At 40.5% G+C, this 27,048-nt stretch overlaps 3 protein-coding genes and 1 pseudogene across 4 annotated transcripts in view; 3 read left to right on the top strand and 1 right to left on the bottom strand.

Annotated features, from left to right (window-relative positions):
• LOC145493272 (uncharacterized) overlaps positions 1-27,048 on the top strand; it is a 219,932-nt gene that overhangs the window by 27,779 nt on the left and 165,105 nt on the right. The window lies entirely within an intron of this gene.
• LOC145493273 (uncharacterized) lies at positions 1,866-8,865 on the top strand. The gene is made up of 5 exons (XM_081472702.1): positions 1,866-2,907; positions 4,665-4,790; positions 6,901-6,968; positions 7,299-7,482; positions 7,969-8,865. Exons 1-5 carry the CDS (start codon positions 1,983-1,985, stop codon positions 8,022-8,024), a joined length of 1,359 nt encoding a protein of 452 aa, XP_081328828.1. The 5' UTR covers positions 1,866-1,982; the 3' UTR covers positions 8,025-8,865.
• LOC145493231 (uncharacterized) lies at positions 12,748-17,593 on the top strand (annotated as a pseudogene).
• Positions 17,703-20,160, bottom strand: LOC145493271 (recQ-like DNA helicase Blm). Its single transcript, XM_081472695.1, has 2 exons — positions 19,453-20,160; positions 17,703-19,058 (listed from the first exon to the last, which is right to left on the bottom strand). Exons 1-2 carry the CDS (start codon positions 20,076-20,078, stop codon positions 17,927-17,929), a joined length of 1,758 nt encoding a protein of 585 aa, XP_081328821.1. The 5' UTR covers positions 20,079-20,160; the 3' UTR covers positions 17,703-17,926.

Here is a 27,048-nt window from a genome sequence, read left to right as displayed (position 1 = left end):
AGTTTTAAAATCGAACTTCGGAACAGATTTAGCTGCCTGGCAGATGATGAAGCCAATAACGGTGATGATCATACTCAAGATGTGGAAAATGACTGGAAGACGATCAAGCAAACGTATCAAAAAACAGCTGAAAAGGTTCTGGGGTTTCAGTCAAGGTCAAACAGACCATGGATCAGTGCTGAAAGCTGGAAGAAAATAGATGACAGGAGAGACTTGAAAAGGAAAATGGATTCCACTAGATCAGAAAGGGTCAGGGAGCAGCTCAGAAATGCATATTCAACCAAAAACAAGGAGGTGAAGAAACAGCTCAAGAAAGACAAGAATGACTGGGTAGAGAAGGTCGCCGAAGAAGCACAGAAAGCTGCAGAGCAGGGCCACCTTAAAACAGTCATGACGCTACCAGGAAACTGTCAACCAAGAAGGGCAAGACCATGGATATGATAAAGAGCAAAGAGGGAGTGCTGCTGACAAAACAAGACAAAAACGATGGAAGGAGCATTTCCTTGAAGTCTTGAATCGTCCAGCATCTGAAGATACAGGAGAGTTTGATGACGGGGATGTAATTCCTGAATCTGAAGCAATTATTGACGTTGATGCACCAACAAAGGCTGAAATCTATGCAGCCTTTAAGAAGATGAAGAACGGAACTGCTGTGGGGGGTTGATAGTTTGACCGTTGAGATTCTAAAGGCAGATTTGGAAACATCTGTGGATGTCTTACACTACTTCTTGCATAAGGTGTGGGAGCAAGAACAAATACCGGAGGACTGGCAACGGGGATCGATAGTGAAACTACCAAAGAAAGGCGATCTCACCGAATGCAACAATTGGAGAGGCATAACGCTTATGGCGGTTGCAGCAAAAGTTCTAGGCAGAATCATAATTACACGAATACGGGCTGGAATTGATAATAAATTGCGCCAAGAACAGGCAGGTTTCAGGAAGGGCCGCGGTACAACGGAACAAACATTTATACTGCGCAATATCGTTGAACAGTGTATTGAATGGAACGCCAACCTTTATGTCTGCTTTGTCGACTTCGAGAAAGCATTTGATTCTGTAGATCGTTCTGTACTATGGAGGATTGTGAGGAGCTACAGCATTCCTGAGAAGATTGTGACGATGGTGAAAGTGATGTACAGTCGGAGTGAATGCGCTGTAATTGATAGGTCAGGTGTGTACGATTGGTTCGAGATCAAAACCGATGTTAAACAGGGTTGTTGTATGTCAGGGTTTCGTTTCCTGCTTGTTGTGGACTGGGTTATGAGAAAGACCACCAAACACGGGAACACGGGTATCAGATGGAATTTCAACAACTTCCTAGAAGATCTTGACTTTGCGGACGACCTAGCCTTGATCTCTAGCAGTAGAAGTCATATCCAAACTAAAGTCAGCAACCTGGGACGTTATGCAAAAATGACGGGCCTCAAGATAAACACAGCAAAGACCATGATGATGTGCTGGAACAACACCGCAGGCAGAAAGGTCCGGGTCGATGGAAAAGAACTGGAAACGGTGTCGAAATTTGTTTATCTAGGAGGAACAGTGACCTAGGAGGGGGGCTCAGATGAAGACATGAAAAGCAGACTTGGAAAAGCCAGAGCAGCATTCAGCAAGCTTAGAAAAATATGGAAGAGCAGTCAACTGAAATTGAAAACTAAGCTGAAGTTCTTTAGGTCCAACGTTATAGCTAGTCTGTTATTCGGTTGTGAAACATGGCGTATGACTAACAGAGATGCGACCATTCAAACGGTTTTAGCCTGTGACATTTTTAGGAAGGAAACACGCCATGAATTTGTGAAGATTTTTTTCTCGTGCCAGGGCCTTGGCGGTTAAGAGAGACAGAGAGAAAGTTGGCTCTGGGTACGAAAAATTGAGGGAATGGGGGTGCTGGTGACTAATTACGTCCGCAATCGCGAGGCAATCGCAAACGAACACGACTATTGCTACAAAGCTGACAAAGGTGTCCGTATGATCTGATCGATGGAGGATCCTACAAGAGCTAAAACTCCAGGAGCGTCTACAACTTATAAAGGTACTCGGAGTCGAATGTTAGATATCCCGGATGGGGTAACTGAACATGATTCATCACATCATAACATCATAACCATCAACATGAACGGGAAGAACCATGGAAAAGGAATTACGGATAATCGGAGACACCTGACTGGATCATTTCTCAAGCGTTCCTCTGCCTCTGTGATATTTTGTCAAGAAGTTCCAGACAAATTTGAGACAGAGGTGGTCGAGAAATGTTATGGTGAATACGAGTATGCTGTTACGGATAAGGAATCGGCGGTGATGTGGCGCCCGAAAGAATTTGATGGCGACCCTGTGCAAGGTACGGAGGTATCAATCACAAAAATTGTGGAAAAGTTGCAAAAGGAGGAATCTGATGTAGACGTGAGTGAGGTAAGGACAAGAACTACCATGGTTAAATTAAGAAGTCGTAGAACAAACGCATCCTTCTTGGCAGTTTCATGGCATGGACCATGGCGTCCATCCGAAGTCACTAAACTAAAAATATTCCACGGTCTCATTCGCTTCTTGCGTGAAGTTTGTGAGATGGGAGGGCTACGCTCGTTTATCATTGGAGGGGACTTTAACTTGAACGCAAGTAAAGTTAAGCAAACAGAATACGGAGTAACGATATCAAGTTATAAGTTATGCAATCGAGACAAAAAGCGGGAGTCACGAGGACCTGGCCGTAATTTCGTATCCTACAAGGATAACTTTATCGCCTCAGTTACAATTCCTTCTGACATCACAGTGTATTGGGTACAGCCTCTCGATTTAGAAGATGAAAGCAGCGAAAATCCACTGCTGGATCATGTGCCTGTTGTGGCTATCCTTAAACTTGACAGTCTGCTTACGTACAAGACTAAACCTTTCATCAAGCAAGATAGAGGTAAGCTAGAGCAGTATTTTCAGTCGTGCACTTTCCGGCTGACTTTCGTTATGTAACAAAGTTGTGACTATGCTCAAATTATTTGAAAAGGTTGATGTTAGACTTTCTCAAAGTCCGCTTTCGAATTCCATTTTATTTTCCGGCTTCTTCTCACTCAGTTCTCGGGTCAGAAAACATAAGCATCTACGGTAAGGACATTCTAGAAGCAGAGAAACGGCCGAATAGGAACTGAAAACAGCTGCCCTGACAGCATGAACCAGTCATATTTCTAGCTTTTTGCAGTTTCAAAACACTCTTTTTGTTATTCAAATTTGCCAACTTTTTCTGGTGGATAATTCAGTTCATCGCTTCAATAGCCAACAGATCTTTGTCTGGACTTCAGGTACGCTTCAGGCTATACGATCTTGATTTGCATGCATGAAAAACATGCCTGTTCAGTGGATATGTCAGAGAATGATCATGATTCACTTTATTGAATTGAACATTCGAAATTTGAAACAAAAAGGTAAAACCCTCTATACAGTTTTATTGTTACGAATTCCAACTAGTAGTAAATTGGGTCTGCTCCGTACGAAAGTTAGATAAGACGTATGCAAAAGATTACCCTGTATATTTTTACTCGTCTGCACGAATGTTCCGCTCTATTTGAATTTGCTTCTTGCGCAACGAACTGAGGAAAAAGAGGGACTGCTCGTAATCAAGTTTAATAACACATCGCCATTCCATTTTCCATTTATATAAATTCTAAGATAAAACGCCCGCTAGTCGCTGTTAACCGGGAGCCAATCAGAAAGCAAGATAAGCAGTTTCCGGAGCAAAATTGAAAGAAACAAAAATTTCCGAGATGAAATTTTCGAAATTCGAGAAATACTACTGGATAATTCCGCAGTTCCCGAGAATGCTTGAAGAAAATTTACCGTTATGTAACTTTAAACTACAAAATTGTTAGATCAACTAATGAGCGCGTACAAAGCTGCGAGATTATAACGTCAATTTAGACCGCACCTAGTTTTGATAAAGCGAGAAGTTTAATATTACTTCATATCCAAAGAAATAATTGAATCGACATCATTATTTCAAGGAATTTTTTCTGAGACGCTGTCATTTCTTGGGCATGCAGAAACCGAGTTTATATTGAGGTGGTATTATAACGCGAAAAACATAATGAAAATGCCAGTCCGAAAAAGGTAACTGCTGAAAAGTATAAGATTATGGGTAACACATTAATTAACAGGATGTTTCGGTGTAATGGCTTAAGGCAGTAAAACGCTTCATTTTAATTTGAGCGAGCGGTTCATCTGTTTTTACACGATTAAGGTCGAACATAGAACCGAGCAACTCTCAATTTGTAGCTGGCAAAACACCAGATCTTTTGTATAGCTATCCACACACGTTTATACCATCCTTGTGGCCGGGCTATTTAATAAGCTTCAATTCAGCTTCAGTAGCTTTATCCTTGAATTCCACCCCTTTGTAATGTCAAATGTAGATTCAATCGAGGCACATCTAAAATTTGAAAAAGGGCAAAGAGAGAGACGATTTTTTTATTAATACATTCTTCCCAACACTTGGAAGTCTTTGAAGTTTTCATTAGCGTCTTAGCAGGTATAAGCATTACCCAGCCAACAAAACCTTTAAAGTTTGAGGCGTATTTGAGTATTTGATAGTGTATCCATCTCATTATGGACTTGTTTTGACACGTAACACTGATCTATGTTAAATATCAGTAATAATTCTCTCTACATACAAATTCACAGGGGATACATCGGACAAGACGACAAATGAGAAAGATAGGCCAGGGTTAACACCTGAGACTACAGCGCGTATGGCTGAAGTGGGTTCGCTTGCTTCAGACGTTAAAAAGAAGCTGGAGTTTAAAGATGGTAAGAGTGTTTTTGTCATTTGCATCTTAATCGAAAAATTTATAATATTCTTGATCGTGATTGGTTCCTCCGCGCGCCTCTTTGTCACGTAATCGACGCGCGATCACGTGGGTATCCAACTGTGATTAGACACCTACGCAATTCGCACGTCAATTGCGTGTACTTTAATGGCTTCTTTCTTCCGATGTTCCCTACAGTTTTTAAAACTTATGAAAACACTTCTGACTTTACCAGTGAATATATGAAAGATCACATATTTAAATCGAGGAGAAAGATATGAAGATATAATTAATCATCGCATTGGAAAATTTACTGCGATGATCATTCTTCACTTTCATCTACAACCGCAGTTCATATATGAATTATTTCATATAAACTTCACATCATTTCACTCCTCACGGGAAAATATGAACTCAATAAATTGACCTCGCTCCCAATGTGTGGCTTCATAGCTCAGTTGGTAGAGTATCGCACCGGTATCGCGGAGGTCACGGGTTCGAATCCCGTTGAAGCCCTGATTTTTTCAGGCTTCTTCTTTCCAATTGCTTAAATTGGAACATTTACTGCGATGATCATTCTTCATATATGAATTATTTCATATAAACTTCACATAAACAACTTCAGCAGCTGTGAAAATAAAGTCTGAAAAAAAATTCAGGCTTCAACGGGATTGCTCTCTATTGCTTTCATGAAATAATTCTCCAAAATACGCGCGAGTCTAAAACGACGTCACAACCGTGTTTACATACTCTCATCTAAACACACCTATCGACCAATGACAGCGCGCCTAGTAGCTCAGTTATTTAATAAAACGACATAATGACATAACCACATTATCGCTTACGTCGGTAATGTGAACATCGAAATAAGGACATAAGGTTAGGTGAGAAAAGACTTAAAAATAGAGGTAAAGACATGACGACATGAACATCATGACATCAGGAAAAAACTCTGTGATCTTTTCCTTATATCGTTATGACGTTATGTTTCTGTTAAAACAAGTGTGCACATCATCGACATAATAACATAACAAAGAACCAATCAGAGCGGTGCGAGAATTGTCGAGCCAAGTCCGTCACCAGCACTTCTTTGAAAATGGCGGCGACTGTAAAGTGTAATCAGGAATGTTAATTCCGTTTTAATTCCTGAAATAATAATTTCGAACACCCAAACTAAACCCTCTGAAGAGGTTGTGGTACTGGCCGTGTGCTCTCCTAGCTTCCTGTTGAAAGATCAGCTGTGTCCACGTTTTTCTTCTAGCATTCTTTCCCTTTGTCTTCCATCGTCGAAGAAACGAAAAAGAATTATCGCAATCGAAATAAGTGTTTCCTGCTCCATTTTTTAAGTCTTTTTTTCACCTAACCTTATGTCTTTATGTCGATGTTTACATTACCAACATAAGCGATTATGTCGTTATATCATTATGTCGCTAAGTCTCGAATAAATATATAATAAAGAAATTATAATATTAAGGGAGGAAACCACATCAGCCTCAGCTGGTTTGCATGCGGGTCCTTTACCCCGGCCGAATTGGAACTTGGAGATGTTGGTTTTTGTGGAGTGAGGAAAATTGGAGAACCCGAAGAGAAACTCTCAGAGCAAGGAGAGAACCAACAACAAACTCGACCCACATATGGCACCGAGCTGGTGGAAGGGGAGAACTCTCATCACTGCGCCATTCCTGTTCCCCTTACTGTTCCCCTTACTGTTCCCCTTACTGTTCCCCTTACTGTTCCCCTCTCTCCGCCCAGGTGTGATATAAATAAGTGCGTACCGGTGAATTTAATGCTGGGTAACCCTGAGACGGTCGACTCACATTCCGGGAGGCTGGAGAGCTAGGAATTCTCCTGGTCGCTTCATGCCAGGAAACCGGAGTACGCTCCGGCGGTATGGACCACTTTTGACGGATTAGTGTGGACGGTTAGCCTCACCGTAGAATCGAGTAGAAATAAAGCTGCCTTTTCAAATTTCTCTGGCGTGATGTGGAGGGGGTCTAAGGATTCTTTGAGTAAAATTAAATTTGCGCGTGTAGAAACAATTTTGTATGTCAAGGGTTGATCTGCAAAAATTTGTAACACAAGTGAAAAAGAAAAACTTCCTTTTTTCACAGTGTCGAACTCCTCTAGCGATCAATCTCCCAGACGCATCCAGGACACCAGGAAAGACTTCAAAAGCCCAGTGAGTAACATCTAATGTTTCTACAACTATTTTTTTTTTATAAAAAAAAATTTAACTAGTTTTCTATTCTGATATTGTTTACTTCTTTTGAGTCCCTATTTCAATTTTAAACTAGACCTGATGCATAACACAGACGCCCGTTAGTAAGTTTAGTTTTGACCATTTCCGAGTATGACCAGTTTTGTTTGCATTCAGCTAGGTACACCTCAGATGCATTTTGTCAGCCAGTTTTTCATATAAAGAATGTACTTTAGGCAAAGCGCGATGCCTTATTGAGAATATCAGCGAAGATTCTTAATTTGTTAGTTTAAATGCAGTTTTTAATTGCAGATTAGTTTGGTAAAAACCTCACACAAATCGGTTGGCTCAGTTCACGCAAATGACGACCGACTGGCAGCTGAAATTGGGGAGACAGAGTCCGCGATACAACGTCTGGATAGTCCCCACGGGAGCGTTTCACAGGCGCAACCTACAGAACCGCACAGCCAGACAACAAAGCAAGGCTCTGACAGAGGTAATCTTCGTCATATTTTACTGTGGTGACATATTTCCATACTATCCGGTGCCAGAAGTCAACACCCTGAAGTGTCTAGGAGATTGTGATAAATTTCCCAATCTGCATTGACGGAAAACTAAACGGGAGATTGCAGTTCCTATACTACCTACTAGCAAGGCAGGCGAACAAAACTGTCTTTCCAATGCACCAGTCAATGTCAATCCTCGCCTCCCAATCCCGGGACTATGCGGGTATTAGCGGAGAATTCTGCGCATAGTCGTATCTCGGAAAGCGGAACATTAGCCTTATCTGGAACGTTGTAGTTTCATTTTTTGAGCGGGGACTAACATGGAACCTCGCCGTTTTGGTTCAATTGATAGTGTTGCCGCTGTTGGGTATTAGCAATTCCGTAGGATGGTACATAAACTTTGGCACCCAATGCAAATGTATTTTAATTCTCAACACATTTTGTGATACATAGGCTTTTCTTTTTTTTTTCCACAGAATCTACATCTGGGAAAAAGAAAAAAGAAAGAAAAGAAAAGATAGATAAAAAATAGCCTCCATTTGGGGCGAAAATAAGCTCCGATATTTGCCCTCGGACGTTATCTGTTCCGAGAAGCGAAAAGCGAAAACTGTGATCTTTGAGGAACAGTTAATGTCCAAGTACAAATATCCGAGAATATTATTTAAGTCAAATGGAAGCTATTGTGTTTACTGTCCTTCAAATACTTTTCGCAAGACGTGAGATCTTTTTAAAATCAGGGAATATCACCGGATATTCGCCCGTTTTAGCTAGGACATACTCTGTCACATGACGCGTTTAGACCAATCGCGTGCGAACGAAAATATTTGATGAATTATAAAATAGCCTTTATTATATTTGGCGCGGAAATACTCTCAGATATTTGTCCGCGAACATTATCTGTTTCAAGAGGCGAACAGTTTTCTACGCTCACGGAAAACTGTGAGCTTTGAGGAACAGATAATGTCCAAGGACAAATGTCCGAGCATCTTTTCGCACCAAATGGAGGCTATTGCGTTTATTATCCTTCAAAAATGTTTCGCAACACGCGGGTTTTGAAAATTGGAAATTGTTACTTTCTGCCTATCAAGATTTTTTCAAGTATGCTTCCAGCTACCGCAAAAAAATGTAATGTCAACCGATGAAATAACGTGCGTGATTAGTCATAAATGGGGTAAGATTGGCCTCTTACATCTCTTAAGCGTGCATGTTGAACTATTCGGCAACTTTGGAGCAACTTTTGGCGTTTGGAGCAACTTTTTGCGGTTCTAGCAACCTCGAGCAAGTTTTGACTTTCTGAGCAACTTTTTAGCAAAATATAGGTTTAGAGCACATATCAAGCACAAAAAAGTCATCGATTTCATAGAAAGCTTCAATTTATGCGGAATTTTTTTTAACATTCTTCAATCTTTTGAAGTTTGAACACATAACCTGCCAATTGACAACGTCTCGCAGGCCTAATGTTTTTTTTCCGTTAGACTTAAGAGTATCCTTAAATTTCGTCCATATTTGAAAGCACTCTTTAAAGCTAAGTTTCAGGCTATCTTTCTTGACTGATGTTAGCAATTAGCAAAACAAAGCTTTTAATTCACGTTTATATAAAGATATAAAGAAATTTAGGTAGCAACTTTTTGGATTTTCGGCACTTTTCAAGCAACTTTTTGGCATTCCAGTGAGCAGCTTTCCAGCATTTTACGAGCACAATCGGGACAGGCCAAACCGTATTAACGGGGTGACCGTGTTGACAAGGTGACCGTTAGGCGGAGTTCCCGATTGTAAGTTTGTAAGTTTGTAATACCGAGGAACAAAGTCACCTTGTCACTTTAGCTCACTCGCATAACCAATTACTATATTAGCAAACTTTCCCACGGTCAATTTGTAAAGCCAGGAAATTTGCTTGGGTATTGGTACATTGCGTTGGTCTCGTCTCGGTCACCGCACCGACCTTTATTATTTTCTGTGTTTAAACCAAAATTCAAACCCTGTCTAGTCTAATTAACTTTTAGTTCTCTGAATGGTTGTAAACAACTTTTGTTCATTATTGCACTTACCTTAGCAAGCTGTGTAAAAGTGTCTTCTAAACGGTTTGCGGTTCTTCTATGCTAAAGTGACAAGGACTTTTATCTCTTCTTGTTGAGAATACAACTTGCATGATTAGTTTAGTAGGTTTAGGTGTTCGATTATATGGTAAGTTTCTTAGATCAAATACGTGTGCGTATGATCAAAGAACTGCGTAAATCCTAGTTTCCGATACCATCGGACAATGGCACGTTCTGCAGTGTAATTAGTGGTTAGCTTACCGACGCACAACTATATACTCTGCCATATAAATATAGCTTTTGTTTTACGCTTGCTGCAGATAAAATTAGGATCACGTTCAGCTTAGGTTTAAAGGCATTTTGTCAAGCCACAGCTGTGATTGGTACCAAATCTACAATCTAGAAGTTAGTTTTGAGTTAACGATCCATAGACCCTAGGTTTTTACGTTGAGCTCGAAGCACATATTCGGCTATCAAAGAAACCACTGTTTCCAGTGTTCTCATTCATTCTTAAGAATTCACGAACCGACCAATCACAGCTCAGTGCGTGGATGTACTGCGAGCGAACTTAAACGACAATTTTCGTTCGACAATTTTGGTTGGTCACGAGACGTTTAGCCCGATCATACAGACATTTCACAATACCGCGCTTTTTACTGACTGAGGGTGGCATCAGTATGTGTTGGTTTTTAGACTAAGAAGTTGTTGATCGATTGTACGTTTTAGTTGTAACTCCTACAAAATAAAGTTTAAAAAATTAAATTTTCATCTGTGGTTGAGAAAAGATGGTCTTGAAGGGGTAACCGTCAAACGGCCTTAAAATTAACTATGAGCTGTCAAAAAAGCAACAAACTTATTGCCAACTGTCAAGGGAGCCAGTCAGTCACTGAATAAGTCGTCAAATGTCTCAAATCTGCTCTCAGAGACTGCCATAGATTAATTAAAGAATGATTTCAAAGACTGTAAGTTCAGATCAGTTTAAATATTCCCATATAACCTTGCACGCTGGTTCATTGCAATTTATCTTCACTCATTCGAGTCGTTCGCCGCAGAAATATGACAAGCCGGGGATGCGGGGAACCTATCTTGTTCCTCTGCCTCCCTTGAGAGAGAAAGCCTGGGAACGAGGTTGGCGGGGAACGAAATCGGCAAGTCTCTCCTTCCCCTTCGTAGCGCCTAAGTGGTTCCGGGATACGGAGATGAAATGCTGCCGATTAACTTTGTCTTTGTCTTAACCGTTGCTGGGGGACAAAACAAAAGATGGGAGATTGACGGTCTCACTCGCCCCAGGTTTCTTCTCGTTTCTGAAGTAGCTAATATGTGGAGACCTGAAAGACGCATGAAAAATTATTATAAGTTCTACCTTAAGTAAAAAGTTGTTGTTTTGTGTTTTGCGTTATGGAGGAGACTGCAGGCAAACACTGTGACAATCTGCTCGGATTGTTCTTCGGCTGCAACAATTAAAACGCTAGCTTCAAGGTGCATTTGAAATCAATTTCCCAACAATAGCGCCAGCCCTTTGATTTTTTTTAGAGGGTTTTTGATACTGCCAAAAGTTTAGAGATCGGCTTCGGGTCAAAAATACGGCATGGGGAAATAATTTTGGGAGAATTTCCAGCTCTTTCCGAGAAAATGATTTGTCACGAAGACTTCACTAAGTAGAAAAATTGTCGAACAATACGTCTTTTTTGCAAAGGCACTCCCAATTTCGGTATCAGTTTTCCCTTTAGTTTTCTCTCAACGTAATGAAGAATACGTAAATCTTCCAAACTACAAGTTCAGTACTTCGCTTTTCTTCAAATCTCATGTGCAAGTCACAGTAAGCAAAACAATGTAAGCGTTATTTATTTATTTATTTATTTATTTATTTATTCATTTAATTAATTATCTACTCATTTCCTCCACCTCATGTTGAAATGCTTAAGGCACATAAAGGCACATCGCTGACACCGTTTTATTTCCTTGCGACATGAAACCATTGTGTTCATCTGCGCTCTTTACTGCAAGTTATCGATTCAAGGCCTTTTAGGTTAATTAAGGAAAGCCAAAATATATTTGACAGAGTCACAGAAAACAATAAGGAAAACACAAAAATGGCTCAGCTGGATATCTAGACGGGCCGCCACAAATTGTTGACAGACAAAAACCAGCTCCTGGCTACTTTTCTGACCACTACTTTCACCAATTCACCTCTGGTATCCTCTATAGAAGTATCTACTGGTTGATTTTTAATTAAAATCGTTCGATCACAGCACTTCGCCCGTACGGACCATAGACAGATTTTAACAAAAGAGCGTTTAAAACAGAAGTACAACTGTGTCCGGAGGGCGAAATCCACCAAAAACTCTCCAAGTAAGCCTTTATTTTACATTTCTTAAAGGGTTTTAGGTTGTGTGTTCAAACGGTTTTAGCTTGTGATATTTTCGGGAAGGAAACAAGCCAAGAATTCGTGAAAAGCTTCGTCCAAGAATCTATGTAGCTGCATTTTTTCTCGTGCCAGGGCCTTGCCGGTTGAGAGAGACAGAGAGAAAGCTGGCTCTCGGTATGAAAACTGGGGGAGGTGGGGATGCTGGTGTAGTGATGTTGTGACTGATTTTTTCCGCAATCGCGAGACTACATAGTTCGTTGGCTAAAGAGAACAAAATAACAAACGAACACCACTATTGCTACAAAGGTGTCCGTATGATCTGATCGATGGAGAACCCTACAAAAGCAGAAACTTCAGAAGCGTTTACGAGGGGGGCGTAAGGGTTTGCGGTGATGCGGTTTTGCGTTATTTTTGGTGCGGTTTTGCGGTAATTTTCGTTTTAACTCGCGGTATTGCGGTTTCAAAACACTAAGCGGTTTGCGGTTATTACAACCTTTAAGTCGCGGTTTTCCACTGAACGTGAACTCTTTACGAGACAAGAAGGTCACAATCCCGGAAGTAACATTTATTCCGCGTTCCACAACTAGCACAGGGTCGTCCAAGGTAATCAGTCACCCAGTGCAAGATGTACAGGATCAGTGACAGAGTTTTTTCAAAGTCAAGGGAGATATCAGTACTCGTGCAAGTACATGACCCACATACTTGGCATTTGGTTAGTAGTAAACAGAGTATAATAGTGTAGTACAATATACCGTTAGCGTTATGATGGTACGTTTAATGTTAACGTACAATGTTATCAGAATATATCACAAGTCTTGCTGACGTCAGCTTTCATATTGTGGCCTCTATGTACGTGCGGTTTCCAACCTCGTTCCCAGGGTCTTTTCCCTGGCTTGGGGGTGGGGCGGGAAAAGACCCTGGGATCGGCCGGTGAATCCTTCATATTGATTGGTTGATTGTTTTAAATAATTAATGCAAAATTTGGCCAAATAAAGATAATTTATGCATTATGCCGAAATAAAAATGGCGGAAAGTATGTCCACTCCGACGAAGATTTCTCCTCGCAATCCAGTTTGCAGACTCTGTGGTGATTCTCACGAGAGTCGCTATATGCTTCGAATATTCAGCAAAGCTGGTTCATCAAAAGATCTGTGCGCTAAAGTCCATAAAACGTGTGGCATAAAAATTTCGGAAGACGATATGAGGTCAAAGGTTTTATGTAGGGGTTGTGTTTCATTCGTGAACAAGATGGAACAGTTTATTCAGAGAGCCCAATCCATAGAGAATACACCGTTAGACCAAAGCTCAGAATATGCTGTAAAGCGATGCGTTCAGCTCTCACCTTCTTCGCTTCAGCCGTCGAAGCGTTTATCATCGAATATGCCATCCGAAAGCTCTGTGCACGTGGATGAGCCGTCGAAGCCAATCACACCAACAAGAAAGCAGCTCTCCTTCTCAACTCCACAAGCTGCGACAATTTTAATGCCTAAATCAACCGGAGAGAACTACTCAGCCTCTTCTACGGATCAGCCGAGAAGAAATGCTTCGACGTCTGCAGAACAGTCGTCTTTCTCAACACCGCAAGATGCTACCGGCGTGACCGCGGTGCTAATGTCTAAATCAAAAGGACATGATTGCACAATCACTTCCTTGGATCAGCTGTCGAGGCGAACGACATTAAGTTCGGTAGAGCAGCCTTCATTTCCAACTCAGCAAGCTGCAACTGTTCTAAGGCCTAAATCAACAGGAGACAATGACTGTACATCATTATTTGAAGGGCAGTCGTTATTGACTGAAAGACAGCAGAAAATGATTGTACAAGCTGTCAGCCACAAGGATGCAATTGTATTGGCGGCTATCTTGAAAGATCACTGTCCAAGTGTTGTCAGAGAGTTGAAGAGAACCGTTAGTGAGGAGTTGAAAACATCGTGTGCAGAGCTGTGCAAGCGTTCTCAAGGTTCCATTTTATATGGAAATGATTATGACAGCATGAAAGACTTTGATTTCAGCAAAGTTTGGCTTGAATTGAAGACGAACCTCCCTTTCTTTGTTGAGCTCATGAACGCAATGTCTGGCAAGGAGAACTCCGTCGCAGAAACAAAGCTTGAACTTCAAGTAAAGTACAGTTTTTTGTACTCGATCCTTATGAACGAGAGGTGGCATGAACTCAACCTGGTGAAACGTGTGAATACAGTTCTCATCATTGAAGGTGGATGTACCAAAAAGGTCAGTAATATAATTTATAAGTTGATGATGTATAAAAAATTCATTGCTTTCCTTTATTATGTCCCTTACTCCCACTGCGTGAGTGGCATCAATTCATCCATTGAATACAATCTATGGTTGATCCTCTTTTCATACAAAGCTTGACAGAACTTTTGTTATTGTTTGGTAGTTTGGTGTCAAAAGTGAGTGATCAGTTAGGCTGTGATTGAGATTGTATTTGAAGAATTCATTAGAAAGCATGTAATGTATAGGATATTTACACAGCGGCGTGAAGATATGAATTTTATTTTTTGGTGGTAAAGCAAGATTCTACAAACGAGTGCAGCGAGTGAGAAAAATATTGTTTTGACACACCATGTAATCAGTTGTCTTTTCATGTATAGACAACTAACTGTTTGCAAGCACAACCATGAAAGTCATAAATATCCTCACTAGCGGGGATATGGCCAATATGCCACTTGGGTCCTGGATTTAGTTTCCTATGGATTTTATGTGTATTACATTTCCAGTAGAACACTCATGTCCATATAATAATAAGTGATCTTTGCAATGAATTGAAAATAAGAGATCAGTATTGCATGTATGCTGAATTTGACACTTTTATTTCTGCTCCCCTTGTAATAGCTTCAAGAACGACTGAATAAACTTGGCGTGTGCCTGTCGACTGGGAGAAGGGATACCCTGCTAAAGCTCTTAGGAGGTCACTTTTCGGATATAGTGGTGCAGCAAGTAAAGAAAGGAAGTGTGTTCCGAGGCACTGGTGACAACTGGGACCTGAAAATTTTGAAGGGTCACATGAGAAAGGAAATCCAGAATGATGATCTGCACTTGTTTGCCAGTAACCTGATTGAAAACAGAATCGACTTCAATCACTTGCCCAATGAGAGCCCCAAAGGCAACATTAGAGATTTTCCTCGACATAATTTTTCTTTAAATGTACCGGAATGGAAAAGGTATGCAGAATGTGCCAAAATCATTGTTGGGCGAATTGTTCTTGAGTTCTTTCCCAAATTTAAGTTCTTGAAAGCTGTTATCCCTGAGCACATTTCTCATGAGTACAGCCAACAAATGTCAGAGAAGTCCATCATAGTAAGCCTGCCAATCATCAATGCAAATGAAGCAAAGTATGATGATTGTGTTAACATTTTAAGAACCTATGAAAAGTGGATTGCTGAAATCTATGTTCAAGCAGGGCTGCTAGATGAAATGCCACACACAGATAATCCACCAATTCCTGAAGGACCTGCAGCACCTGGACAGACAAATGCACACCGACAAGACACCCATGATGACCCAATGAGAGATATGAAGATTGCATTTGCAGGTGATCAGCTAACTCGTGTGAGATTTGCAGGTGCCAAAGATTTGCTGTCTGGTTCACACACAGCAGCTGATCGTTTTGAACATTGCTCGCCCTTTAAACCAGTGATGTGGCATACCAAAGCATCCCTTTTACAGTATTCATACTCGTTTCTTCACAAAGCAGAGTCTGTCAATCAAGTTGGCACCTTAAAGTACTTCAGGGAGAAATACAATAGGAGGAATGCTACCCCTTCCAAAGTTCTTGACTCCTATGAAGGAAGCGAAGAGTTGTTCCTCAGTGTGGGGAAAGCCTACATAGTAACTGCTGCCCTGAACTTTTTTGAATTTTGGGATGTCAGACCTTGAGGAGAGGCCCTCATTACATAAATTCCCAGAAAACATTGCGCGTGAGACCTTAGAAAACAAGAAGAAATACTTTGATGATGCTTTTGGCAAGTTCATTGACAAGTTCCTTTTACAGAAAGTAGATGTCAATGACTGCTGCAATGATGATGACTATGTCAAGAATTATGCCCTTTGTTTTATTTTCTTGGCTATTCTTGTCATGCAAATGAAGGACACTGCAGCAGAGGGAGATGGCAGCAGAAATCTCATCAACCAAAAACTCTTGCTGTCAGTTTTCAAGTCAGTGGGGGCTTACAGCAAATATGCCATTGAAATGTTTGTGAGTATAGCCCAAATTGAGTGCCTATTAACTCCACGCCTGGCTGAACAGTTCAAATGGAGATTTTTTGTAAATTGGAGGGGTGGTGCTGGAAGGAATATTGAAGACGACCTGGCCCAAGAAATTTCCAACCGTTGCAGTAAAAGCATTGTCCAGAGGCAGGGACCAAACAAAACCCTGAACTCTATAAGCAAGGTCTGCAAAGCAACCACTGGCATCCATCAGATTGTAGAAGAATTTGACTCTTCTGTAGGGATCCACAAGACATCTGTGCAACATACAACACATGACTCACTTAAAGATGAGAAAGAAATGGTGTCTGACCTATTGCGATTGAATCCTTTCAATCATATGCCAGCAAGATTTCATGACAGCTTCCCTGACATTAAAAGGTCTCCTCTAAGGTATTTAAACATTGTGGACTATCATCAGTGGCTAGCCAAACACTTGGAAGAGTTATCAACTTAGACATACACTTAGATGAAGATCACTGAGGGCCTAGTTAATCAATAGCATTCTTTAGGAGAGTAAATCAATGTTCACAGTATTTACAATTTATGATGATGTTCTAATCATCATCAGAGATCATCAGTTCTACATATAGTATTGTGCTCAGATATGAGTGAAAAGAACAAAATTAATGTTAAAAGAAAAAAGATCAATGTCACGGTAACAACATAATTAATTAAATATCAATAGTGTATTTTAATAGAGTAAATCAAAGTTCACAGTATTTACAATTTATGGTGATGTTCTGATCATCATCAGAGTTCATTTCAGTTTTACATCTAGTATTGTGCTGAGATAATCATATATGCATGATAAGAACAAATGTAGACAAACTGATCAGTGTCATGGTAACAACAGAAATAATTAAATATCAATAGTGTATTTTAAGAGTAAATCAAGAACTATCTACAGGTCACAGTATTTACAATTTATGAAGTTCTGATCATCTTCAGAGTTCATTTCAATTCTACACATAGTATTGTGCTCAGATATATGTGTGATAAGTGAAATGTAGACAAGCTGATCAGTGTCATGGCAACAACACAGAAATAATTAAATATCAATAGTGTATTTTAAGACAGTAAATCCAGATATATCTATAGCAGTTCACAGTATTTACAATTTATGATGATGTTCTGATCATCATCAGAGTCCATTTCAGTTCTACACATAGTACTGTGCTCAGATATAAGCGAAAAGAACAAATGTAGACAAACTGATCAGTGTCATGGCAACAACATGGAAATAATTAAATATCAATAGTGTGTTTTAAGACAGTAAATCCAGATATATCTACAGCAGTTCACAGTATTTACAATTTATGATGATGCTCTGATCATCATCAGAGTTCATTTCAATTCTACACATAGTACTGTGCTCAGATATAAGCGAAAAGAACAAATGTAGACAAACTGATCAGTGCCATGGCAACAACACGGAAATAATTAAATATCAATAGTGTGTTTTACGACAGTAAATCCAGATATATCTACAGCAGTTCACAGTATTTACAATTTATGATGATACTCTGATCATCATCAGAGTTCATTTCAATTCTACACATAGTACTGTGCTCAGATATAAGCGAAAAGAACAAATGTAGACAAACTGATCAGTGTCATGGCAACAACACGGAAATAACTAAATATCAATAGTGTGTTTTAAGAGAATAAATCAAGATATATCTATAGTAGTTGACAAAATTTACAAGTTATGTTGATGTTCTAATCTTCGGAGTTCATTTTAGTTTGACATGTTAACAGGAGTATGCTCAGATATAGGCGAACAGAACATTTTAAGTTGATGCTCTAATCATCATCGGAGTCCATTTCAGTTGTACACATAACAGTGTGTGCAGATATAAGTGAAAAGATCTGAGAAGAACAGGTTTCATCCCATATGCCAAATGATTTCAACAAGTCTGCTTCTGACTCAATAAATTCCACTCCCTCCACAACCTTTGCAGCCAGATTCTTATCTACAGAAATGTCAAATAGCCTTGAACACTCTGATGTCACTTTGGACTCGTGGTCAGAAATTGCACTCTTGATTAACCTTTCAAGGATAACGCGGTTATCGTTAGATAGAAATCTGACCTTGCTTCTAATAGCTTGGGGTAGATCCTCTTCAGTTGTTTTGAACTTGTCATCGCATATGCAGCAACAGTTCTCTTGTTGAACACTGGAGAATCCAAAGTAATCCAGAAGGAGTTTCCGTTGACAGGTGTCTTCTGATCTACAATATGACTTCATTGATTCTTCCACATGTTTTTTATTATTTCCAATATCAGAGTTATTGTAATAAAGTGTAGCACATGATGAAAGTCCCATACGGCCGGCACGACCAATTTCTTGCATGTAAGCTTCTAGGCTACTTGGTGGTGTTATGTGAATGATGTTGGTCACATAAGGAGCATCAACACCCATGCCAAGTGCTGATGTTGCAAATAGCACCCTCACCCTTGATTGTTCTTTCTTTATTTCTGATATTATGTCTTTCTTCATGCGACTCGTTTGGGGGGCATGGAACTGTGCAAACAGTCTTGCAGTGGGTTCTAATGTTTCACCAACACACTGTTTGGCTTTCAATATTCTTTCAAATAAGCCATAAGCATATCCGCAGTATTTCAGTTTTAGGTAAATGATTGTCATTGGGTAGTTTTCTCTTTGAATTGCCAGTTCATTGGCTATGGGTTTAAGGATTCTGTCATAACCTTCATTCCCATGATGATTACTCAGACGCACTTTCTTGTCCAGGTATATGTTCACTCGGTTAGGGTTTCGTGCAACAATTTTACAGTCATTTTTCAATCGCAGACTTTGTTTCAAGTCTCTCAGTAAACGAGGTGGTGCTGTTGCTGTCAGAGCCATTGTAGGTACATTGGGAAAGAATGCCTTCAACACTGACAGGTCTTTGAAGTCTTTTCTAAAATCTTCACCCCTGAAAAGGAAAAAGAAACCCTGAGCTACAAATCTTCAAACATAAGTGCAATGAGGCATACTAACAAAATTTTTGTTTAAAAGTAAGAATGTTTACTTAGTAGTATCTTGTTATTATGGTTCAGTTGTAAGAGCATGGCATGGAGACAGTGTATGATGTTCCAATAAGCAGTGTAAAAATCATAGAATTCACTGATGAATTATCAATATAGTTCATAGAGTAAAATTGTCATCGTTTATAAACAGATAGAGAATAGAGCATATTTTTTCCGAATTGTAGTCGCAATGTAAATACTTGTCGGTGCTGTAACCGTGATTTAGATTTCCCGGAAATAAGCTAAGTCTGTAACAAACATGACATGAATAGACAAGGAATGAATATTTTACGCACTTACCATAATTCAACACAGTGAGCTTCGTCAACAATGCAGGCAACAACATTCTCCTGGAAGACTTTGCTTCCCATTAGCTCTCGACCTTCCTTACTTAATAGAGCCTCTGGATGGGCGAATACAATTGAAGTGTTGCCATTAACAACATCTCGAGGAAACTTCGTTGAATTCGGGACCACGTGCTCGCTTGGTTCTTGTTCATTTCCGAACAAATTCTCGGCCGGTTCCTTCTCGTTTACAGCAAGCTGTAAGACATCAGCGGTTATCCTGCGAGCTTTTAAGACTTTCAGCTGATCTTCAATGATGGAATTTAATGGACATACCACAATAACTATGTTCTTGGTGGTCTTCACAGGAATAGAATGAGGTAGAAGGTGAAAGAGCATTGACTTGCCAAATCCAGTAGGTAGGACTCCAATAACATCCTGACCTTTCAGCATATATTCAAAACACTTCATTTGAAGAGGTTTTAAATTTAAAGGTGGAAAATTACCGTTATTTAAGGAAAATCCGACTCGACGAAGCACTGACAAAAACTTTGGTTCACTCGACGAGACCGCCATCTTGAAAGTTCCGTTTAACATATGATAATTTAGTACACCCAAGATATTTGGGTGTTCTGAGATCATGTGACCAGCCGATCCCAGGGCCTTTTCCCGCCCCACCCCCAAGCCAGGGAAAAGACCCTGGGAACGAGGTTGGTGCGGTTTCGGTATTCGGGAAAAAATCCGATGCGGTTTGCGGTTTTTTGGCGTATTACTGTGCGGTTTTGCGGTTTTCGGACTCCCCTTACGCCCCCCTCGTTTACAGTTCGTAAAGATGCTCAGAGTCAAATGTTAGATGACCGGAAAGATGAAAAAAAAAACAAGAAGACGGTAGAGGTCATTGAAGATAAAGATTTTAAACGGCTCATGACAATCAACATGAACGGAGAAGGATCTGCAAATAGGCGGAGGGAGCTAATTATATCAACTATTAAGGACTTCTCGGCCTCTGTGATATTTTGTCAAGAAGTTCCAGGAAAATTCGAGGAAGTGGTAATTGCGGAATGTGGCAATTATTGCTCTTCATATCGTTCGAAGAAAACTGAAGTTAAAGTAGCAGTGATGTGGCGCAAGACTGATTTTCAGGGCAAAGAAGTAGACCTTGAGGATTCTTCAATCAAAGAAATTGTGGAAAGGCTTGGGAAAGGTCCTAACGTAGACGTGCGTGAGATACGCACAAGAACTGCCATGGTTAAATTGACATGTAAAACAACAAAAGTGTCCTTCTTGGCAGTTTCATGGCACGGGCCATATTTTCCAATGAGAAAAACTATAACCACTAAAGAATTGGAACCAGCATTAAAAGCATTGGATGGTCTCGTTTGGTTCTCGCGTGAAGTTTGTGGGAAGGAAAAGCTATCCTTGTTTATCATTGGAGGGGACTTTAACCTTATCACAAGTATAGTTGATCTAACACAATACAAAGGGGTAACGATATGGGCACGTTATGATTTATGCGCTCGAGATAAAAGGAGGTTGGCGGAGGCGTTGCAACAGAAACGTAGCCAGTTTTGTTTCATCCCGTACAAAGATACCTTTATCGTCTCAGTTGCGGTTCCTTCTGATAAACGTCTTATGGCAGAGGACATCACAGTGCCTTTGGCAGCGCCTCTCGAGCCAAAGAATGAAAGGAGCACAATTCCACTGCTGGATCATGAGCCTGTCTTCCAACATGTGCGGCCGCACAAGAAACATTTCATCAAACAAGATAAAGGTAAACTGGAACAGCATTTAATTTACAGTCGTGCATTTTTCTGGCCGACTTTTGTTTATATAACAAAGTTGTGATTACGCAAAAAAGTTGATGTTAGGCTTTCTCAAAGTCCACTTTCGAATTCCATTTTATTTTCCCCCTTCTTCTCGCGCGGTTCTCGGGTCAGAAAACGTAGGCATCTACGGTAAGGACATTCCAGAAGCAGAGAAACGGCCGAATAGGGACTGAAAACAGCTTTTCGCAGTTTCAAAACACTCTTTTTGTTATTCAAATTTGCCAACTTTTTCAGGTGAATAATACAGCTGATTGCTTCAACAGCCAACAGATCTTTGTCTGGACTTAAACAACGCCGTAGGTTATACGATCGTTATTTGCATAAACAACAATTCTGTTCAGTGGATATGTTGAATGATTCAATTTATTGAATTTGAAACCTCTCTACACATTTTATAGTAACGTAATTCTAACTGATCTTAAGCTGGGTTTTATAAAGGCTGTTCCGTAGGAAATATATAAAAGATTACGCGGTATATTTTTGCTCATCTGCACACGTGAAGTGTTCCCGGCGCTCTATGTGAATTTCCTTCTCGTTCAACGAACTGAGGAAATGGACTGCTCGTGGTCAAGTTAACCATTCCATTTTCCTTTCATAAAACGCCGGTTAGTCAATGTTAACCCGGAGCCAGTCAGAAAGCAAGACATGCAGTTTCCGGAGCAAACTTTAAGAGGAACAGAAATCTCAGAGATGAAATTTTCGAAACTTAAGAAATATTACTGGATAAGTCTGCAGTTCCCGAGATATACTTAAAGAAAATTTACCGTTATGTAACTTCAAACTTTAAAATTGTCGGATCAGTTAATGAGCGCGTACAAAGCTGCAAGGTATAATGTCAATTTAGACCGCACCCAGTTTTTTAATACTACTTTATATCCAAAGAAATAATTGGAATCGAAGTCATTATTTCGAGGAAATTTTCTCTGAGACGCCGTCCGGCATTTCTTGGGCATGCAAAAACCAAGTTTATATCGAGGTGGTATTATAACGCGAAAAACATAATGAAAAAGCCAGTCGGAAAAGGGTAACCGCTGAAAAATGTAAGGTTATGGGTAACACATTAATTAAAGGGGCAGTCTTACCAAGATTTAGTGCTACTTGAAAATCCAATGAAGGTGTAGGTATTAATTGGAAATCCACAAGTGGTTGCCTAACCTTGCTAAAATGCACCGTACTAGTCACGAAAGTTGTTTACAACTGTTGTGGCTTCGGATGAGTAGGAAAGAAGTGGTCTAAAGCTTGAAAATGTCGGGCCGACGTTTTCAAGTTTGACAATGTTACTTGGAGGAAAAAATCATTGATCTCTTAGAGATTGAATTTATGCCTTTTTTTTGTCGTTTTAAGGTTACTTTGCTGATCAGTGAGTGCACCTTCATAATTCTAGCATAGTTTGCACAAAAACTTAGAAGACCTCTCGTGATACTGCCCCTTTAACACGATGTTTTGGTGTAATTTTTTAAGACAGTAAAAACGCTTCATTTTGAGCCAGCGGTTCACCTGTTTTTACAAGATTAATGTCGAACATACAACCGAGCAACTCTCAACTTGTAGCTGGCAAAACACCAGATCTTTTATATAGCTGCGAATATACCTTTATACCATCTTTGTGACCGAGCTATTTAACAAGCTTCAACTTATAGCTTCAGTAGCTTTATCCTTGAGTTCCACCCCTTTGTTATATCAAATGTAGTTTCAATCGAGCCCAATCGGGTCACATCTAAAATTTGAAAAAGTGCAAAGAGAGAGACGATTGTTTATAACAATACATTCTTCCCAACACTTGGTAGCCTTTGAAGTTTCCAATAGCGTCTTAGCAGGTAAAAAGGTATAAGCATAAGCCAGCCAACAGAAACAGTGGTCTCTTGGTAGACGCAGTAAGATTTTGGTAATTAACGCCTTTTGTTATGAAAATTTGCTTAAAAAAGGCTCTACCTAACATCATCTTACTAAGTCTACGTATCAGGGTTGCTTATGCTTATGCGATAGTGAAAACCAGCCTTTAAAGTTTGAGGTGTATTTGAGTATGTGATATTGTATTTATGTCATTATAGACTTGCTTTGACACGTAACACTGATCTATGTTAAATATCAGTAATAATTCTCCCCACATACACATTCACAGAGGACACATCAGACAAGACGACAAATGAGAAAGGTAGACCAGAGTTAACACCTGAGACTACAGCGCGTACGCCTAAAGTGGGTTCAAGTGCTTCAGGCGTTCAAAGGAAGCTTTTTAAAGATGGTAAGAGTGTTTTTGTCATTTGCATCTTAATCGAAAAATTTACAAAATCCTTGATCGCGATTGGTTCCGGCTCCGTGCGCATGTTTGTCACGAAATCGGCGCGCGATCACTCAAGTGCAGGTATCCAACTACAACTTTTTGTAATTGGATACCTGAGACTGGACACCTACGCCATTCACACGTCAGTTATGCTCTTTCTCAATTTTTTTTTTATTTAAAAAAATATTCGTACAGGACCTAGCTTACATTACATCACTCTACATTCATTACTCAACATCTCTACTTATTATATTTCTGTGGTTATTGAATTAATCACTAGTAATCTCTAGTACTTATTTTGTACTTATCCTAACGGTCACTTACTAACAGTCACTTACAGCGTTACTACCATTACATTGCTAAACAAAACATGACTTACATCACAATAAAAAGCTCACAATTCACTAATTGAGCTTACTTGCCTACTTAAAATTATCCTCTTTCTCATTTTCCCTACAATTTTTGAAACTTATGGAAAACGTTACAGACTTTTTCGTTGAAACAACGTTCTCAAAACACCTTATTCTCGATATTTGTTACCGGATGCGATTAGTTCAATTCTACTTCGTGTCTTACAATTTTGAACTTTGTGGAGTGTAATTAATTTGTCTGAAATTATACACGTGATTTCAAAGTCGAAGGAGCGCGCGGCAAGAGTTCTACTAGAAATCACGTATGATTTCTGACCAAAGTTGCACTCCACTGAGTTCAATCACCACTTTACTTCATCAACTTTGTACCAGTATTTTATTGATTGAGTGGTCCGTTTTTTTTAAGACGAACTGGAAATGCTCTTATATCTTATTTTGTGTGTAGAACAGAAAGAGATGCGATTTAGAGCAAACAACAGTGCTGGCTTTCCTGCAATTCGATTGTTTACTTTATACAAACGTTTTGTTTTAGTGGCAAAAATAGTGCGATTAGTGAATAAATCGCACTGCTGAGGGCCAATCAGATTGCAAGGATCACCAGTGATGTCAAAATAGATGTAATAAGCATGGGCAATCGTATGACACCAATATCACGCGTGTTTACGGAAGCCGCAGAAATTGCCGAGTCGCGTATTAAGTAACTTCCGACCAAAATCTCCAAATTCCAATTTGTCCACTTCCACTATCCTAGTCGAAAGGAATCGGAGAAAAACCCTCGGAGCGAGGCGAGAACCAATAACAAATTCAACTCACTTGTGACTTCAGGCCGGCATCGTGCCGAGGCCATGGACATTGGTGGAAGGCGAGCACTCTCATCACTGCACCCTTACCGTGCCTTTCTCTACCCAGGTGTGGTACATTTACAGGTTAACGCACTCATTGCTCGTGAATTATCGGGATTAACCTGTACTCGTTCACTAAAAATGCACTCGAAATTTTCAATACCGCACTCGGCAAAGCCTCGTGTGGTATTGAAATTTCTGGTTCATTGTTAGTGTTACACTCTACTCAATCTCGCACAGGAACTACTACAAAACTACAATGGCAACACGTTTTCTCATCGATCCTCGTTTCGTTTTCATTCTCTCCAACGCGTGGGATTTTCGATCCCATAATAATAAGTAACCTGGGGCTGGGCCCAGTCCCTCACGTTCTACTTGTAACACACTCCCCTCCAACAGAAATGTCGTCCCGACATTATAACAGGAAATACAAAACCAAAAAGAACAATGGTTAGGAGGGAGCGTCAGTTCTCATCATGTTTCAAACTGAATACCTATTGTGGCAGTTCCATTATCCGCAGGTTTTGTCTTTAACAGTTTGTAACTAGAGGGAAAATCCAACGCAAATTTCGCTTATGAGTTAAATCACAGAAGGCGAGCAACAGGTCTGCTTGTCCATGGTTAATACTCGGAGTAATCAGTTGTGACTTCAGGAGTGTTCATTACTGGTTTGTCCATATGGGCTGTGGTATATACTGCAGCTGTGGAATAAATGGGATGTGCGGGGTGCAGTGAATACACCGGCAGTGAGGTACAAGCCAGTTGGCCATGACTTGGTAGGGAAGTATCACCTGAGGGCATTGAATTGCGTTTACTACTGGGTGTAAACGTTGGTACTCGGGTACCCCCATCTGACTGTAAGTCAGAATCTGAGGGGGTCGTCTCTCCCTTCTAGGTCGCGTAGCTCCCTCTAGGTGTTCCTCTGAATCTGAATTGTCACTTTCCTCAGGGGCCATATCAGTCACATCTAGAACGGATGAATTTGGCACTGATGAGTCACCAGTGTCCACTTGTGGGTCAGGTTGGTCCCTGGTATCTGACATAGTGGCACAATCTTCATTATCACAGTGGTCCTGTGGGTCCATGGGAGGGGTGTCTACTTCCGCCGGAAAGGCTATTTCATGGGTGACTGGAGAGGACAGTGTGTTCATCTCATACTCATCATCGGAACTCTCTCCAATGTCTTCAGGCTGAGGTGGCACTCTAGGTCTTAGTTGGGTGGTCTTGGATGATGCTCTCGTTGGTTTAGGCAGTGGTAAAGCATCACAAGGAAGTAGCAAGTTACGGTGTAACACTCGTTGTTTCCCACGGCCAAGTTCTGGCTTTACTCGATAGACTGGACTATCAGATATGCGTTCCTCAACTACATAAATTTGCTCTTCCCAGTGTGAACGGAGCTTTCCAGGTCCTCCCCTTTCTGAAAGGTTTCTAACAAGTACGCGGTCGCCGGGGAGTAAGACTGCTGCGGAAGCCTTCTTGTCGTAATACACTTTACTCCTGGCTGACGATTTCTGGGTGTTCCTAGATGCTAGGTCGTAGGCCCGTCTCATATCTGCTTGCCACGTCTTTACATAGTCCTGGTAATCACCCTGTTGAAGGTCGTTGTCTAGGTCAAACAGCAAATCAACTGGTAATCGTGGGGAACGGCCAAACATCACGTAAAATGGCGAGAACCCAGTCGTTTCGTGTCTTGTGCAGTTGTACGCATGTATAAGCTTGTTTAAGGAATCTTTCCAGTTCGATTTCTTGTCCTCCGGGAGGGTCCTTAGCATCGAGAGTAACGTTCGGTTCATGCGTTCTACCTGGCCATTGCCCTGTGGGTGGTATGGAGTGGTTCGCGAGCTGGCAACTCCACTGAGACGTTCTAGGTTGTGGAACAATTTGTTTTCAAACTCAACACCTTGGTCGTGATGTATTCGTGTTGGGAAACCGAACCTTGGGATAAACTCATTGTAGATCTTCTCAGCAGCAGTGCGGGCCGTCTTGTTGCGCGTTGCATAGGCTTGGGCATATTTGGTAAAGTTATCAACAATCAGCAGTACATATTCATATCCACCTTTGCTCTTGTCCAGATGCAGAAAATCAATGGAAACTACTTCAAAGGGTGCTGATGTCATCAGGTGCATCATAGGTGCTTTCGTGACTGTGTTTGGTTTCTTCTGTTTGATGCATCTGCAACGTTGTGTCACAAAATACTCTATGTCACGGTACATATGTGGCCAGTAGAAGCGGGACCTTGCAAGTTCTGCGACTCTCTCCACTCCAAGGTGTCCCATCTCTGTGTGTAAT

Source organism: Orbicella franksi, chromosome 7 (genome assembly GCF_964199315.1).
Source record: "Orbicella franksi chromosome 7, jaOrbFran1.1, whole genome shotgun sequence".
Lineage (NCBI taxonomy): Eukaryota > Metazoa > Cnidaria > Anthozoa > Scleractinia > Merulinidae > Orbicella > Orbicella franksi.
The sequence above is the reverse complement of the archived record's forward strand: the minus strand, read 5'-3'. Positions and strand labels throughout refer to the sequence as shown.